This window comes from Astyanax mexicanus, chromosome 5, assembly GCF_023375975.1.
Source record: "Astyanax mexicanus isolate ESR-SI-001 chromosome 5, AstMex3_surface, whole genome shotgun sequence".
Taxonomy (NCBI): Eukaryota; Metazoa; Chordata; class Actinopteri; order Characiformes; family Acestrorhamphidae; genus Astyanax; species Astyanax mexicanus.
The window spans coordinates 17,239,097-17,256,078 of NC_064412.1; the positions used below are offsets into that span (position 1 = coordinate 17,239,097).

General features: G+C 37.7%; 2 protein-coding genes across 8 annotated transcripts in view; both read left to right on the forward strand.

Moving 5' to 3' along the window:
• Positions 1-3,711, forward strand: part of dip2bb (disco-interacting protein 2 homolog Bb) — a 59,622-nt gene extending 55,911 nt beyond the window's left edge. For all 5 annotated transcript variants that reach the window (XM_015607119.3, XM_015607121.3, XM_015607120.3 and 2 more), the window contains one exon: positions 71-3,711. In XM_015607119.3, the coding sequence (XP_015462605.3) occupies positions 71-323 (253 nt within the window). In that variant the 3' untranslated portion in view covers positions 324-3,711. The remainder of the gene's footprint in view (positions 1-70) is intronic.
• A 990-nt stretch (positions 3,712-4,701) lies between these two features.
• On the forward strand, positions 4,702-16,320 carry atf1 (activating transcription factor 1). Of its 3 annotated transcripts, none has more exons than XM_007254233.4 (8): positions 4,702-4,878; positions 12,269-12,375; positions 12,513-12,632; positions 12,933-13,030; positions 13,686-13,819; positions 14,440-14,616; positions 14,845-14,983; positions 15,090-16,320. In XM_007254233.4, the coding sequence occupies exons 2-8, from the start codon at positions 12,277-12,279 to the stop codon at positions 15,232-15,234; spliced, it is 912 nt and encodes a 303-aa protein (XP_007254295.1). In that variant the 5' UTR covers positions 4,702-4,878; positions 12,269-12,276; the 3' UTR covers positions 15,235-16,320. The 3 variants fall into 3 exon arrangements, with proteins under 3 accessions (XP_007254295.1, XP_007254296.2, XP_022531498.1); XM_007254234.4 differs by lacking the exon at positions 4,702-4,878 and adding an exon at positions 4,958-5,095; XM_022675777.2 differs by lacking the exon at positions 4,702-4,878 and adding an exon at positions 4,973-5,099.
• Positions 16,321-16,982: the final 662 nt, after the last annotated feature.

A 16,982-nucleotide genomic window follows, 5' to 3' on the forward strand; every position in this document is an offset into this window, starting at 1 on the left:
GATCTTTTATTCTTGGTTGCTTTTTTATCTGACACAAACTCATGATCACATTATATACACTCCTTTACAGTGCTGTGTTCACCTGGACCAATCTTCTGGTGGTGGTGTCTGAGCTGTGTGGATCAGAGCAGGATGCTTTGGACCTGGTCCCTCTGATAACTAACGTGGTATTGGAGGAGCATCACCTGATCGTGGGCGTGGTGGTGATTGTTGATCCTGGGGTCATCCCCATCAACTCTCGAGGGGAGAAGCAGAGGATGCACCTGAGAGACTCCTTCCTTGCTGATCAGTTAGACCCTATATATGTGGCCTACAACATGTGAGTTGGGCCAGATTGTTGAAGAGTAGCCTGGAGAAGATCTGCTGATCTACATAGAGACTGAGGCGCTTGCCGTATGACACATATGCTGTGTTTGAGTCTTCATGGTGTGTGGCTGAAGACTTTGTTCTTTACCACCGGGCAGAGGACCAAGTATAAGTAAAAAGGGGTAGGAGAGGGTCAATATAATCTTTTTATTTCTTTGGAAGCTACAATTCTTTATTCTCCTAATTTCAGCATTCCCTGTCACAATGTCATTTTAATAATCACTTTATTTTTATCCCCCTTCACCCCCTTCCAAGTTTAAGCACTTTTTAAGAAGGGTCAATTTAGAGTTTGGTTTTCTGGCACACGTTTTAAGTGATCTAGTAAGTGACGGTACTCAAGATCTCCTGGATTTATTGACCTTTTGCCTTTTATCTTTTAGTTAAAACACACTACCATTCCATGTCAAATAATGTATTAACATTTATTTCTGCAAACACTGAATAGTTCTTGAATTCATTTAAGCATTCTATCCACCACAGCCAAAATACAGTTTTTCTTTTGTATTACATTTTTAATTATGTTTTATAATATCTTATTATTTCTCATAAATTATTTAAACTTGAAGTGGTTCATTGAGCTGAATTTAAAGCACAGAATTTTGTTACAAACACTGAACTAAAATATACTTTTCTTTAGAACAGCATTAGGTCTGATGTGTGGAACTGCAATTCACTGACTTTGCTATTTCATATGCATTTTCTTTACATTTCCATGTTTTTTAGTGCAGTTTTCAAGGGGATCCCAAATGTAAGTGTAGGGTCTAGTAATATGTGAATAGATGAAGTTGATGAATAAGTAGTGTTGCAGGCTCTTCCTAAGATATGTAAGAATGTGTAAGGTTTTTTTTTTTGGTCAGAAATCTTTTGTCATATACTTGGTGGTGTCATATAATGAAATGAATGGAAGATGAGAATGGATGTGTTTCTTGTTACTTTAAAACTGAACAAATGTCAAAAGAAAGGAACCAAAATAATATATATTTACAGCACTTTCCAGCCCTCTCCAACACACTGCTTCAGCATTAGGACACGGTGTATTTTTCTTTCCTTCTTTCTTGACCCATTTATGCACTTTATGAAAGGCATGAGGACTATTAACACTTATCAAATCAAAAGGGCATTTTTTGTCTCAATACTGTAATATTTTCTAAATAAACCAGACTCATAATGTATCATACATCATTTAGATACTGACACACTGGCATTAGTGACAAGTTTTTGCATGTGCAGCTGTTGTACATGCAGATTAATATATACACTCCCTGATGATACAAGTTTGGACACACCTCTGTGTGTGGGTATGTATGTATATATGTATATACACATATTGACAATGACCAACAACCCAAATAATTAATACCTGCTCTGTGGTGTTCTTTTGGAATCCTATTCAGTGACAAACAGGGTTAAATGAGAATAATAAAGTATGCAGAGAAACAAAAGGACTACAGTCTGTAATTAAATACTGGCAATGAGGTGGTCTTAATGTTGTGGCTGATTGGTCTTACCTGTAGGCATAAACCTGTAGATCAGAATGTCTAATAAGGTGTGTCCAAACTTTTGCTACTGGGTAAAAAAAAAGAATTGCATACATATTTAAGACAATGTATTGCTTTTACCTCCAGAGGAATAAGAACATTTCATCTTTTCTGATCACACAACCACACACACACACACACAGACTTACCAAATAACCCACAGCCAAACGTCACAGCCATGTCCTCTGGGACATTCTGCTCCTTCTCTTCTCTGATCTTAAGGTGCTTAGGAACATCAGGACAAACTTTTCTGACTTCTAACTGGCAGGAATGAAACCAGGAATCTGTACATGTAACCACTACTACTGTAAAATAGCAAACTGTACAAAGGCGGAGATTTTACATGTTCAAGCAGCATTTCTGAAGAACAGTGGACACTTTCTGTACTGTACAGGGATTTGTAGTGGGAAAAGTTCAGAAAATCCCACACGGATAAAAGACACCTGTAAACTATAGATTTGTGTACAGATAAAGCTATGTACTGTACTGTAATGTCCTTTGCTGTTCTTTGTCATATTCTTGGTTTAATATGAGTGTGTAAAACTGCTGTCAGACATGATTTTGAAGCAACCTCAGCTGGTTGAATGCACATTTGAAGGTATAACTGAGTCCTTGTAAATAAGCTCGCTGTTTCTTTTTATTCTTTCACATTTTGTGGGGCCTGTGTTCAGTTTATTTGCGTTCTGTTCCAACTTCTTTTGATGTTTAAGAGCAGAAACTTTACGATATTTTCAGTCTTTGCTTTGTGAGCATGAAAACATGAAGCCAAGCACTGTGGGACATGGAGAGAAACTATGTTGTAATAATTCATCCTTGTAGATCTGAACCACCAGGATATTGTTCAAACCTTATTTACTATGGGGTGTGTGTCGGGGGCGGGTGGTGAATGCGAGTGAGCATGCGCGTGTGTGTGTGCACGTATGTGTGGATGTTTATAGATTCATGTGTATCATTTTTTTGGTTGTAAAGGATTGACATTAACATGTCTGTGTGTACACAGCTGAATGGCGTTACTTCATAATGATGCTTTTCACTGTTTCTTTCCCCCCCCAAATTAGTTACAAGATTATGAAGGTATTGTTTAGTCATTATTCCCTTAGTGTGGTGGAATGTTTGGTTTTGGGTTCAAGCACAAACCCGAGGGGGAGCTTTATGAGGAAATATTCAGGGAAACACCGCTTTCTAAAAGGAATGGGATTTACTGTACATTCACTAAAATACTAAGACTGCAGTAAACATTGATGTATGAGAATAAACTCTCTGCTTGTCTTCTGGATGCTAAATAGCGGCTGCCTGCTGTGAAGAAGAAAAAGGATCAAGTGGGAATGGACTTGGTGCAAAGCCAGGTGGAGGGGCTGTGTCTGAAACGCATTTCTCACTATGCAAGCAGGTGTTCCACAGTCACATCCCATATTATACACACATACACACACACACACTCTTAACACTCGCACCACAGCCTGACAGAAACACTCAAGAGGGAAAAACACTTATTTGGAAAGCAGGTCTAAGATAGATTGGGAGCGTTCATAATCATGACCAGAGAGTGCACTCATCTCTTATGTTGATATGTATTATTTTTTGGTACATTTCAATTAATAATAATTACAGTAATAATGACTGTCATATTATAACTACAAAGGGGTTCATTTTGTGATACTTTAACATCATGTACGAATATTAATGAACGTCATGATTATGCAACCCTAGCCCACCATTAACGTTCACCTGTTTGATTTTGTACATTGGTTAATTACTGTTTTATATTTAAATGGCAAAAAGAATAAAAGGCTTTTATTTTGCAGCACTTATGTGTTATGAGTTTTAGTGTTAAGTTTGTTATTATTCTGCTGAAATCCTGTGTTACAAATGACTAAGTCAGAAATTATATTACTTGGTCCTACAAGATCATTAACTCTTAATCTGCTGGTTGTTCCTGAAATCTGGCTAAATAACAGAATTCTATATTTGGTTATAACTTTACTGTGATTTTATTTATTTATTTATTTAATTATTTTAGTCTTATCTTTGTTTGTATTTATTTAAATTTAAATAAATAAGGGTGTTGCTTAGAACTCAATAAAACAAATGAAAGTTAACATAAACACAGTATCAGTCAAAATGTTGGATACACCTCTTCTTATTCAATGTTTTTCTTTCTTTTTATGATTTTTTTACATTGTAAGTTTAGTATTGAAGACAGTAAAGCTATACAGGGACACCTTAAATTATTTTTATAAACAAAAAGTGGGCTCTTATAAGTTTGTTATGGTAAGAATGGTAATAATATTATGGTAAAAAATGTGCATTTATGACATAATAATGATGTTAAACAATATCACTCTATGGCATGATATGGTAACAAACCATTTGGTTATTAACCTGTTGGTTATATATATATTTAATACAATGTGAAAAGGTATATCTACGTTCAACGCAATGAGGCGTACAAGTGGGTCATAAATAAAAAATATGATTATGTGACAGAATATGCAAACAAGTATATTTTGCTGTTTATATTCTTAATATATTCTTGCGTTCTTTTTGTAAGGTTAATAAAACATTTTTTAGTTTGTTGCCTTTGGGCAACATTATATAGATCCCTTATGTTATGGCCATCATGATAAAGAAGTGATGATTAGAGTAATCAGCTTGTTAAGTTAAATTAATTATTATTATTACTAATGTTATTATGGATAATAATAAGGTTCATTCATTACTGTACATTACAGCGTCTTGTTAGAAACAGTGGCCAATTAAAACGTTCCTGCGCTGTGACGTCACACAGCCTCCGAGTGGGAGGTGCGTTCCGAACGCCAAAAAAAACAAAAAAACAAGCTAGCGTTTTTTTTTTCAATGGAAACCGCCCTGATTTGTTTATAACGTTTACCGGCATCTTAACTGTTAAAGTTCATTAACGAGTGATCACGGTTCTCCCGCGGCGTGTTGGAGAAGAAGATAAAGCGGTCAGAAGGTGAGTGTTGTTTCGGTTTAAGCGCTGGTTGGTGTATCCGCTGTGTGTGCGGGTCTGAGCGGTCATGGCGCCCGTCCGCACGGTTATGGTTATGGTCGCCTCGTCGTCGTTTGTCGTCGAAGGGGAAGGTGCACCAATGGCTCCCTGCACCGCTGACGTGTGTTGACGCGGGTACTTGCGTGCCAGTGACTAGCCAGAATGTTTCGTCGAGCGTCGCGTAAGTAAGTCGCCCGGTGACTTATAAACAGTGTGCAGCCTGACAGCACGAGCCGGAGCTGCGGAGAGCAGGCGGTGCCTCTGTTAGCGCGGCCGCGAGAGCTGCTGATGTCCGGGCTAATCCACAGTTTCAGCCGCCCCGGAGAGATAGTTAGCTAGCGTTAGCGAGCCAGAGATCCACCATTATGTTTCAAACACAGCGCCTGCTTTACTGTCTCGTAAGCTAGCTAGCGTTAGCTAACCTAGCTTAGCTAAAGTACGTTTTTAGCGCCTAGCTAGCGTTAACTGTCATACCTAACTGAAACGGATGCCGCCATAAAATACGTTTAATAATATTAAGCTTTTAGTTAATAAAAAGTAAAACAGTGATATGTAAAAGAATATTTTTTTTAATCATGTGAAAGAAACAGCTAGGTGATGTTAAAAAGAGCAGAATAGCATTTAGTGGTCATGTGTTTAATAACTACTGCACGCTTGTACTGACTTCTTGTTCTTTCCATTTGATTTTGTAATTCTATTAGCCAGTTAGCTTAGCTAACTAACATAATCTAGTGTGGAATCCAGTATTAGCACTGTATAGTTAACACTAATCTTGAGAATTATTTAAACTACAATATAACTTAGCTAGCCTGTGAGTAAGTTATCTAGTGTAAAACAGAACAATACTTTAGTAATTTCCTGAGTATCTCTAGCTAAATATTTATTAACCCTTTATGATATTGTGTTGCCCTCACTGTCCTTTTTTATTTTTGAATGTATAACGTTAATTGGTAATATTTGTTTTTATTTACTTACCAAAACAGTGGCTTTTCATTTGTTGCTTCAGGTCAACAATATTGATTACAGCAATAGTTAGACAACAATGCCGCCGTTATCCAGAATCAGTTGTTCTTAAACGCTTTAATTTGATATATCCACAATCAACTACAATCTCCAAAAAATACGTAAAATATATCTTCAACAGATAAGAAGAGAGTTTAGCTTGAACAAGAGTGTTTTAACGCAACACAAAAATATCAGGGTCTTGAGGAGAGGGGGTTGGATCTCTGCCTGACGGGAGACGGGCGGCAGTGGTGGGTCTTCGTGACGTCACCCGCCAGCCACTTTTTCATCGACCCGGCAGTGTCAGGCACGTACCCGGCAGTACTAAAAACTGTCAGGTAGCGTCCTGACAGTACGCCGGCACTACTAAAAACTGTCAGGGAGCTAGCTGACAGTACGCCGGCAGTATTAAAAACTGTCAGGGGGCTAGCTGACAGTACGCCGGTACTACTAAAAACTGTCAGGGAGCTAGCTGACAGTACGCCGGCAGTATTAAAAACTGTCAGGGGGCTAGCTGACAGTACGCCGGTACTACTAAAAACTGTCAGGGAGCTAGCTGACTGTACGCCGGCAGTATTAAAAACTGTCAGGGGGCTAGCTGACAGTACGCCGGTAGTATTAAAAACTGTCAGGTAGCGTCCTGACAGTACGCCGGCACTACTAAAAACTGTCAGGGAGCTAGCTGACAGTACGCCGGCAGTATTAAAAACTGTCAGGGGGCTAGCTGACAGTACGCCGGTACTACTAAAAACTGTCAGGGAGCTAGCTGACAGTACGCCGGCAGTATTAAAAACTGTCAGGGGGCTAGCTGACAGTACGCCGGTACTACTAAAAACTGTCAGGGAGCTAGCTGACTGTACGCCGGCAGTATTAAAAACTGTCAGGGGGCTAGCTGACAGTACGCCGGTACTACTAAAAACTGTCAGGGAGCTAGCTGACTGTACGCCGGCAGTATTAAAAACTGTCAGGTAGCTTCCTGACTGTACGCCGGCACTATTAAAAACTGTCAGGGAGCTTCCTGACAGTACGCCGGCACTATTAAAAACTGTCAGGGGGCTAGCTGACAGTACGCCGGCAGTATTAAAAACTGTCAGGGGGCTAGCTGACAGTACGCCGGTAGTATTAAAAACTGTCAGGTAGCTTCCTGACAGTACGCCGACACTATTAAAAACTGTCAGGGGGCTAGCTGACAGTACGCCGGCAGTATTAAAAACTGTCAGGGGGCTAGCTGACAGTACGCCGGCAGTATTAAAAACTGTCAGGGGGCTAGCTGACAGTACGCCGGTAGTATTAAAAACTGTCAGGGAGCTAGCTGACAGTACGCCGGCAGTATTAAAAACTGTCAGGTAGCTTCTTGACAGTACGCCGGCACTACTAAAAACTGTCAGGTAGCTTCCTGACTGTATGCCGGCACTACTAAAAACTGTCAGGTAGCTTCCTGACAGTACGCCGGCAGTATTAAAAACTGTCAGGTAGCTTCCTGACAGTACGCCGGCACTATTAAAAACTGTCAGGGAGCTAGCTGACAGTACGCCGGCAGTATTAAAAACTGTCAGGGAGCTTCCTGACAGTAAGACCGGAGTCAAGCTATCCGCGCTTCGGAAATTCTCAGTCAAGTCATCCGCGCTTTAAATTTAGATGCGCGTATACGTGCGATTTTACGGTAAACAGCCGCGCAGGCGGAGAGCACGCTTAAAAAACACAGAGAACGGGAGACCGACACGTTTCAGTCTATTATATTAATTCAGACATACATTAAGCTTAGGCTGTCACCTCTGCAAGTTTGGGCAAATTTCACTGTATTTTTTATTTTATATTATTATTATTATTATTATTATTATTATTATTATTATTATTATTATTATTATTATTACTATTATTATTATTATTGTTTTTTATTCATGTCTAAAATTAAATTTCTCATGATTTTCCCATAATGCCAAAATAGATCCACTACCATTTGAAAGAATCTGTTCTATGTCCTTTTTTTATTCATGTTTAAAATTAAATTTCTCATGATTTTCCCATAATGCCAAAATAGATCCACTGTCCTATGCTATGACTCCTGCGAGTTTGGGCAAATTTCACTGTTTTGTTTATTTTATATAAATTTTATTATTTTTTATTTATACTTAAAATATGTTTTTTTCATGATTTTCCCATAATGCCAAAACAGGTCCACTGCCATTTGAAAGAGTATGTCCTAGGCCATGACTCCTGCGAGTTTGGGCAAATTTCACAGTTTTGTTTATTTTATATTAATTACAAAAATATATAGATATAAACATATATATAGTATATGCATATTTAAAATTAAATTGTTTTGTTTATTTTATATCATTTTTTTATGCTTAAAATGACATTTCTCATGATTTTCCCATAATGCCAACACAGTTCCATTACCATTTGAAAGAGTCTGTCCTAGGCTTTGACTCCTGCAAGTTTGGGCAAATTTCACTGTATTGTTTATTTTATATTAATTTATTTATTTAATTTCTCATGATTTTCCCATAATGCCTAAACAGTTCCACTGTTAGCATTTGATGCCAAAACATAGGCTATCACCTCTGCAAGTTTCGGCAAATTTCACTGTATTGTTTATTTTATATTATTATTATTATTATTATTATTATTATTATTATTATTATTATTATTATTTTTATTATTATTATTATTATTATTATTATTATTATTATCATCATTATCATTATTATTATTATTTTATTCATGTTTAAAATTAAATTTCTCATGATCTCATGATCTCTACAATTTGAAAGAGTCTGTCCTAGGCTATGACTCCTGCAAGTTTGGGAAAAATTCACTGTATTGTTTATTTTATATTATTTATTTATTTTTATTATTCATGCTTAAAATTTAATTTCTCATGATTTTCCCATAATGCCAAACCAGGTCCACTACCATTTGAAAGAGTACATCCTAGGCTATGACTCCTGCAAATTTGGGCAAATTTCACTGTTTTGTTTATTTTATATAATTTTTTTTTTTTTTATGCTTAAAATGACATTTCTCATGATTTTCCCATTTACATTTACATTCACATTTTCGGTATTTAGCAGACGCCCTTATCCAGAGCGACTTACAACAGTGCTTCAAAGTTACTTAAGTTATCCAAAGCTAGTTTGTAGACTAGGATCAAGAGATACACAGAACTTAATCATGTTTAGAACCCTAGGAACCTCTTTTTTTTTTTTTAGTTTAGGAACTCTTTAAAAAGATGTGTCTTCAGTCGACGTTTGAAGCCGGCGAGTGACTCTGCTGTTCTGACATCCAGTGGAAGTTCATTCCACCACCTTGGTGCCAGCACAGAGAAGAGTCTGGATAATGCCAAAACAGTTCCATTACCATTTGAAAGAGTCTGTCTTAGGCTTTGACTCCTGCAAGTTTGGGCAAATTTCACTGTATTGTTTATTTTATATTAATGTATTTATTTTTTATGCTTAAAATTTAATTTCTCATGATTTTCCCATAATACCAAAACAGTTCCACTGTTAGCATTTGATGCCGAAACATAGGCTATCACCTCTGCAGGTTTCGGCAAATTTCACTTTTACTTTATATTATTATTATTATTATTATTATTATTATTATTATTATTATTATTATTATTATTATTATTATTATTATATTCATGTGTAAAATTAAATTTCTCATGATCTCATGATCTGTACAATTTGAAAGAGTCTGTCCTAGGCTATGACTCCTGCAAGTTTGGGAAAAATTCACTGTATTGTTTATTTTATATTATTTATTTATTTTTATTATTCATGCTTAAAATTAAATTTCTCATGATTTTTCCATAATGCCAAAACAGGTCCACTCCCATATGAAAGAGTCCATCCTAGGCTAGCTCCTTGACAGTTTTTAAAACTGCCGGCGTACTGTCAGCAGGCTCCCTGACAGTTTTTAAAACTGCCGGCGTACTGTCAGGAAGCTCCCTGACAGTTTTTAAAACTGCCGGCATACTGTCAGCAAGCTCCCTGACAGTTTTTAAAACTGCCGGCGTACTGTCAGCAGGCTCCCTGACAGTTTTTAAAACTGCCGGCGTACTGTCAGGAAGCTCCCTGACAGTTTTTAATACTGCCGGCGTACTGTCAGGAAGCTCCCTGACAGTTTTTAGTAGTGCCGGCATACTGTCAGGAAGCTACCTGACAGTTTTTAAAACTGCCGGCATACTGTCAGCAAGCTCCCTGACAGTTTTTAATAGTACCGGCGTACTATGAGCAAGCCCCCTGACAGTTTTTAGTAGTGCCGGCGTACTATGAGCAAGCCCCCTGACAGTTTTTAGTAGTGCCGGCATACTGTCAGCAAGCTCCCTGACAGTTTTTAATACTGCCGGCGTACAGTCAGCTAGCCCCCCTGTCAGTTTTTAAAACTGCCGGCGTACTGTCAGCTAGCCCCCTGACAGTTTTTAATACTGCCGGCGTACAGTCAGCTAGCCCCCTGACAGTTTTTAGTAGTGCCGGCGTACTGTCAGGAAGCTACCTGACAGTTTTTAAAACTGCCGGCGTACTGTCAGCTAGCCCCCTGACAGTTTTTAGTAGTGCCGGCGTACTGTCAGGAAGCTACCTGACAGTTTTTAAAACTGCCGGCGTACTGTCAGCAAGCCCCCTGTCAGTTTTTAGTACTGCCGGGTACGTGCCTGGCGCTGCCGGGTCGATGAAAAAGTGGCTGGCGGGTGACGTCACGCAGACCCACCACTGCCACCCGTCTCCCGTCAGGCAAAGATCCAACCCCAACTGGTCTTGAGTTTGCTTAAACTTATATCCACTGGCTTCCACAGACGAGGAGCTGGAAATTAGTTACCTAGCTAGTTAGGGTTAGCTAGCTAGAGCCGCTAACTAGCTTAATTAATTAGTTAACTAACTAGCTATTTAAAAATATCTTATATCAGTGTTTTATTTTATAGTTACTCAAGGTATTGCTGAAATGTTTCTGTTTTACACTAGTTAACTATACATAGGTTAAGCTAGTTATCTAGCTCATACTGTATAAATAACTCTCAAAATCTCACAGTGCTATTCCACATTTTAACCCCTAACCTAATCTAACTGATCTCATAAATAACTATCTGCTGTTGAAACTTAGTAAATAATGATAGGTTAACTAGGTTAGCCTTATTTATTTATTTTAGCTGGTACTGCTTGTATTTTACAAATAACTGGGCTTTTAACCCATAAGAGCCCAGACCCATTTCTGAACATTGATGGCAAAATCAAAATTTAATTGACTAAATATTGTAAGATGAAAATCTTGATGTAAGAAATTACAACAACTTCCTAATTGATATTTTATCATATTCTACAAATCATGTCACATACATTTAATTAAATCATTTGAATTGTTCGAATGGATGAAACAGACCTGTAGAATAAAAAAAATACCCTTTTAAAATTAGTTTTTTTTTTTTTAGTTTTGTCTTCAACACTAATCCAGCAAACCTACATTCTGTAAATGAGGTCAGATGGAAGAACACACCTTTTCCCAATGTCCTGTAGTGATGCTCTCAGGATGCTCAGTTCAGGTCACTTAGAAACTTCATAGGTTAAAATAATGGACAAAGTGAACTTTTTACAGCTTTTGTCACATACGTCACCATGGGTTCTTTTGGGTTAAAGCTGTTGACACCAAACAGGAGGATAGATGTCTAAGGCTTTTGTTCAAAAGATGGAGGAGAACCTCTTGAGGTTTTACCATATATCTAGCTAATAATAATAGTACAAAATAGTTGTGGTTACCAAAGCATATGTTACAAAATCATTCCTAATTGCCCTACAAAAACAAGTTATAATGAGCTGTGTTATATGGTATATTAGCTACTTAATAGTAGTACTGAATAATATAGAAACACACTCTGCTACTGAGTAGTTTCTAACTGGAGACATGACGGTAGGTGTTAGGCAGCCCACATTTTATCCCTCCAACAGATTTGTTAGCTATTTACATCATCAGTAACACAGGGTCTGGCTGGTCACTGTGCACTATTGAGATTTAGGATTGCATGAGCAATGAGCTCACTCTGTGACTCAGAGTGAGAGTGCAGTGTGCTGTGAGACATTCAGCACCGGAGGGGGTGGGTGGAAACATTGAGTAAAAACTGTGCTCTCAAAGCTTACTTACCGTTCTAGCTACCATCCTACTGTGAGTGAAAGAACATTGAGTGTCCTATGAACACTTACACATATATTTATTTGCAAAATGGATGAATCTTCCTACATAAAGAGATAATAATACTAATAATAATGTCCCAGTGTTTTTGTATCACTAATTGTGAATCTGTAGACACTCTTTAAAAATGTCTGGTGATGGACTGTGATTATGTTTATGTTTGCAGTGGTGGCAATGGAAGAGGTTCACCAGAACAGCACTAATGGCACTGAGTCACAAACTGTGACCATCCCTACAACTCTTACAGCTTCTCAATTATCACAGATAACCCAGGTATTGTCTTTGTGTGTATATTTTCGCATGTTTAAGAAAGCACTAAAAAAGTTATTTTTTTTAATCTGGTAATGGCTCTGGTGTATGTGAATGTGTTATTTTATCTGTTTACTGCATTATCTTTGTACATTGTGCAGATGTCTCTTGGAGGGTCACCAGTCACTGTGGTGCAACTACCTGGTGGTCAGATTCAAGTACAAGGAGTGATCCAATCTGCCCAGTCATCGGTTATTCAGTCTCCACCAGCACAAATACAGGTAACATACACTCTCTCTTAATCAGCCTTACATTTGCCGTAGTGAATTTTATTCAGACAAAATGATCCATCTGTTACTTTTACTTTGTGGAAAAAACATTTCTATGACTTGTTTGTTCTTGGTAATGTTAAATGAATGCAAAATGAAAATAGAGTAAAATATTTTTTTAATTGCTTACTAAAACAAAGATTTAGTCAGCAATTAAGTAACTGAAAGTGATTAGTCAGACAGTCAGTTTTTTTCACCACTTATCTCTTTCCTAGTTTTTACTAACATAAGTGTGTGTTTCTATCTTTCCAGGGTCATCAGTCTGATAGTGACGATTCTCAGGACTCCTCAGACAGTGGATCTTCTAACCAGAAAACGAGGGAAATTCTAGCGCGGCGCCCTTCTTACAGGTCTTTCTCACACATGCATGCACACACACAAACGTTTTATAAATACATAATTCTGTACTCAAACGTCAACTCCCCCACCTTACCTCCAACTCCTCCAACTTGTCCTAAAAGTATTTAATAAACCACAGACATTACAGAGAACACAGTTTCAGTGTTTTTTTGTTTAAGTTTTAGGTTTACATGCTTTATAGAGTCCTGTTCAATCTGCAATACATCTCTACAGAGACTAGACAAGCTGTTTGTGTGCATAACACATCTGTTTCAGCAATGGGTGCAACTTAAGTAGCTCAATGCAAAGGGTGTCAAACATTTTGACATATAGTGTATGTCCAGACATTGTTTTTAATGTACACAGCCCAGAGCTGATAATTTCTGACTAACACTCACTGAAACACTAAACAGTTACATTTACAGGAAGTCATGCACAATACTTAATTCGCTGGTACTGTATCTAGCCTTCCAAGCTTCCAGAAATAGTCTTTTGTCTGAGAAGGCATTTAAAGTATTTTTATTGACCTAAAACATGTTGTTCTACCCTCTGCAGAAACAAAGCATGTGACTCATATGACTCTATTTGCTGGACTAAAAGGATTAGTCTACAGAAACATTTTAACCAGAGATTTATACTCACACATTGTTTCTAATTGTATTGCAGGAAGATTTTGAACGACCTCTCAGCAGAAGAGATGGTGAATCGAAATGAAGGAGAGGAGGAGATCTCGGCCTCATCCGCAATGACAACGGTGTCTCTACCTACGCCAATCTATCAGACCAGCAGCGGCCAGTACTGTAAGGCCACTTTTAGTTATGAAGTTAGAAATGTTGTAAATATGTTTATATGCTTAAGACACACTCACACACACACACACACACACACACACTGCACATGAACTAGTATTGTGTCCTGTGAAAGCTAACAAACACTGCATTGACATGTGGAATATGTGAGTGGGCTCTCAGTACACATGGGATCTATCTAAATGCCCCATCCATCTGACACCCACAATCAAGCCTCATTGAACTCAATTATTTAACTTCTGAATCACTTACCTGATTTGTACCAGTGTAGGCGTGATCCCATGCAGTTCCCATTCTTCATTTAAAATCAGTTAACATATTGCTATCTCAAGCTTTTGCCGTGTGTATGTATATGTAGGGTGAATTGGTATATATTTTGATCATTTTTTATGAAAAAAAGAAAACAATTGATACACATTTCAGTTAGAGATCAACAATATTGCTAGCTTATTTCCCTTCACACAAGAAAATACTCCTTGTATAGTGTTAGTCATATTTGACCTATTATCTCAATCACCTCTAGTTCACACATTTTTTGGGTAAAAACACTGCACTATAGCATTATACAAACTGCTGTTAATAAGATGTTTGTTTGTATTGTTTTCCTGTAGTTACAATTGCATCAAATGGGTCTCTGCAGTTGGCTGGTGCTAGTGCTGAGGGGGTGCAGAGCCTGCAGACTCTTACCATGACCAATTCCAGCCCTAGCCAGCCTACTATATTACAGTATGCTCAGACTGCAGACGGGCAACAGATACTACTTCCCAGCAATCAGTTGGTGCTACAAGGTTAGTGTGTACACACACACACACACAAACTCTGCTACCTAGCAACCAACTCAAGTACACAGTTGTGTTTTTTGATAGCAAATCAACATGCACTGCAGCTCTATAATCAAGGTGTTTGTAGTGGTTTACTGTACTGAAACAAATTAAACTGAAGTGGTGTTTTCAAGCACAAAGACTAAAATGACCTTGTGAAATATATATTTTTGTAATGTTGTGGTGTACGCACAGGGGGAGAAATGCAGGCTTACCAAATCCGCTCATCGTCGGCACTGCCTCAGACTGTAGTCATGACCTCACCTGTCATAAGCTCTCAGGGCAAGTCTGACGACCCCCAGGCAAAGCGAGAGATCCGCTTGGCTAAAAACAGGTGTGTATATCTGTTGTGTGATGTAGAGATTAAATAAGGATTTTTTTAGGCAGGTTATGTGCAATATCTCATTTGTTAAATGACTGTCATCATTGGCTGTGTGCAGGGAGGCAGCCCGTGAGTGCCGCAGGAAGAAAAAGGAATATGTGAAGTGCTTGGAGAATCGCGTGGCTGTGCTGGAGAATCAAAACAAAACCCTGATTGAGGAGCTCAAAACGTTAAAAGACCTTTACTGTGTCAAAACGGGTTAATGCAGCTGCACTGGTACAGTGCTAAATGGACAATTTTTGCAGATCTGCCTGTATAGACACAATTCTGGGCACAAGGAACGTGTCAGTTTCTTGTTTTTATACACATTTTTAATAAACAGATTTGGAGTGGCAGACCAAAGAGTGAGAAACAATATAGATGGACAAAAATGAATGAATTGTGTATTGTGTTTCCTTTACATATTTTTAATAACAAGTGAGATCAGGTGTGTATAATTTGTGTATGTATGTTGTGTGTATGTGGGCACACCTACACAGGGATTTTTTTGGCTTTACCAGTGTGTGACCTGTTCATTTACCAGGGAAATTCTGTGTTTGTTTTTCCAAAAGTGCTTTGCAGAAACTGTTGGAAAAAAATAGTGCATATATTAAGCGCCTGCCATTTATACTCTGCCTCTCAGATGTACCTGAACTGTGTTTGAATATTGTGATGTGATTTGTTTTTCATTCAGTCTTTTTTGTTGTTGCTTTAGAATATTTGCTTTCCTTCCCCTTTTGACCAAATGTTCCAGTATTCCCATACCCACGTTTATCATACTTTTTATGGCACGGTTGTGCAACATTGCAGAGAGTCCGAGACCAACTTGGCCCGAGTTCAGCATCGGGAAGTGCTGGATGCTTATGTCTGGCTTTAGGGTGCATTGTAGATTAATTTTAGTTCAAACTTTACCAGAAAGAATCATAGATAACACATTGCATTAAATTATATTTAAGGTGATACATTTTTTAATCAACTTCAAGTTAAAAAGGAGAATGTTACTATTCATATATTTGTTTATTGTTTCCAACACCACAGATGCACTGCCCACATGGTAAAGGATGATTTAAGTTAACAGCAATAATTGACTGACTTGTTTACTCTTACAAAGTGCACCTTTTAGAGCAGGGTAAAGCTGTTTTTGTTTTTTTTTGGCTTAAAGCTGTTACTGGGACAATTGAATCAGGGAGTACACCTGTACTTGAAAATGCAGGTGACACTGTTTATTTAGAACAGTGTCACCTGCATTAAAATGACAAGATGAGTCGTTTTATTAAGTAAAACTAAATAAATATTTTTTTCAGCCTCTGCATGCCTTGTGAGGATTGTTTATTTTTGTTTCATTATTTTGGTAGCGTTATTTCTTAGCATAGCTGACGATGTGTGGTCACTGACACTGACATTGAATTCATGTCAGCATTTATTACAAAAACTACTGTCTTTGTTTACAAGTACACTAATATTCTGGTATGATGTGATCAATATCTGTCAGTCTGAATTGGGAGATATATTGCATTTCTGAATTGTAGTGTTTTGGCTCCTGCATTTAGATATGCGTCACTGTGAAACAGATGTGTAAATTGGAGGGTGGTCATTTTTTCGTACATATTTGTATATGTACAGTGACGTGTATGCATTTATGTTATTTTAAAAAAATGTGATGGAGTCAGTTGACTGACAATAGTTCATTGTATCGTGATAAAGGTTCTTTACATATCAACAAAATGCATCCACAGTATATCGAGTTCTAAATGAATGCTTAATGAATACTAACCCACTGCAAATTTCATTATGAAGAGGGTAAGGACCATCTAAAACTGACTCTGTTAGACAGTGTTTGAATCGATCACTACTGATGCATTTTGTTTATAATCATGTGTACTGAGACAATTATTGTGTATCGCACTTGTTCTTCTTAAGAATATGGTGTCAAACTAGGTGGCATAATTAATTGTGTTAAAATAATAATGCA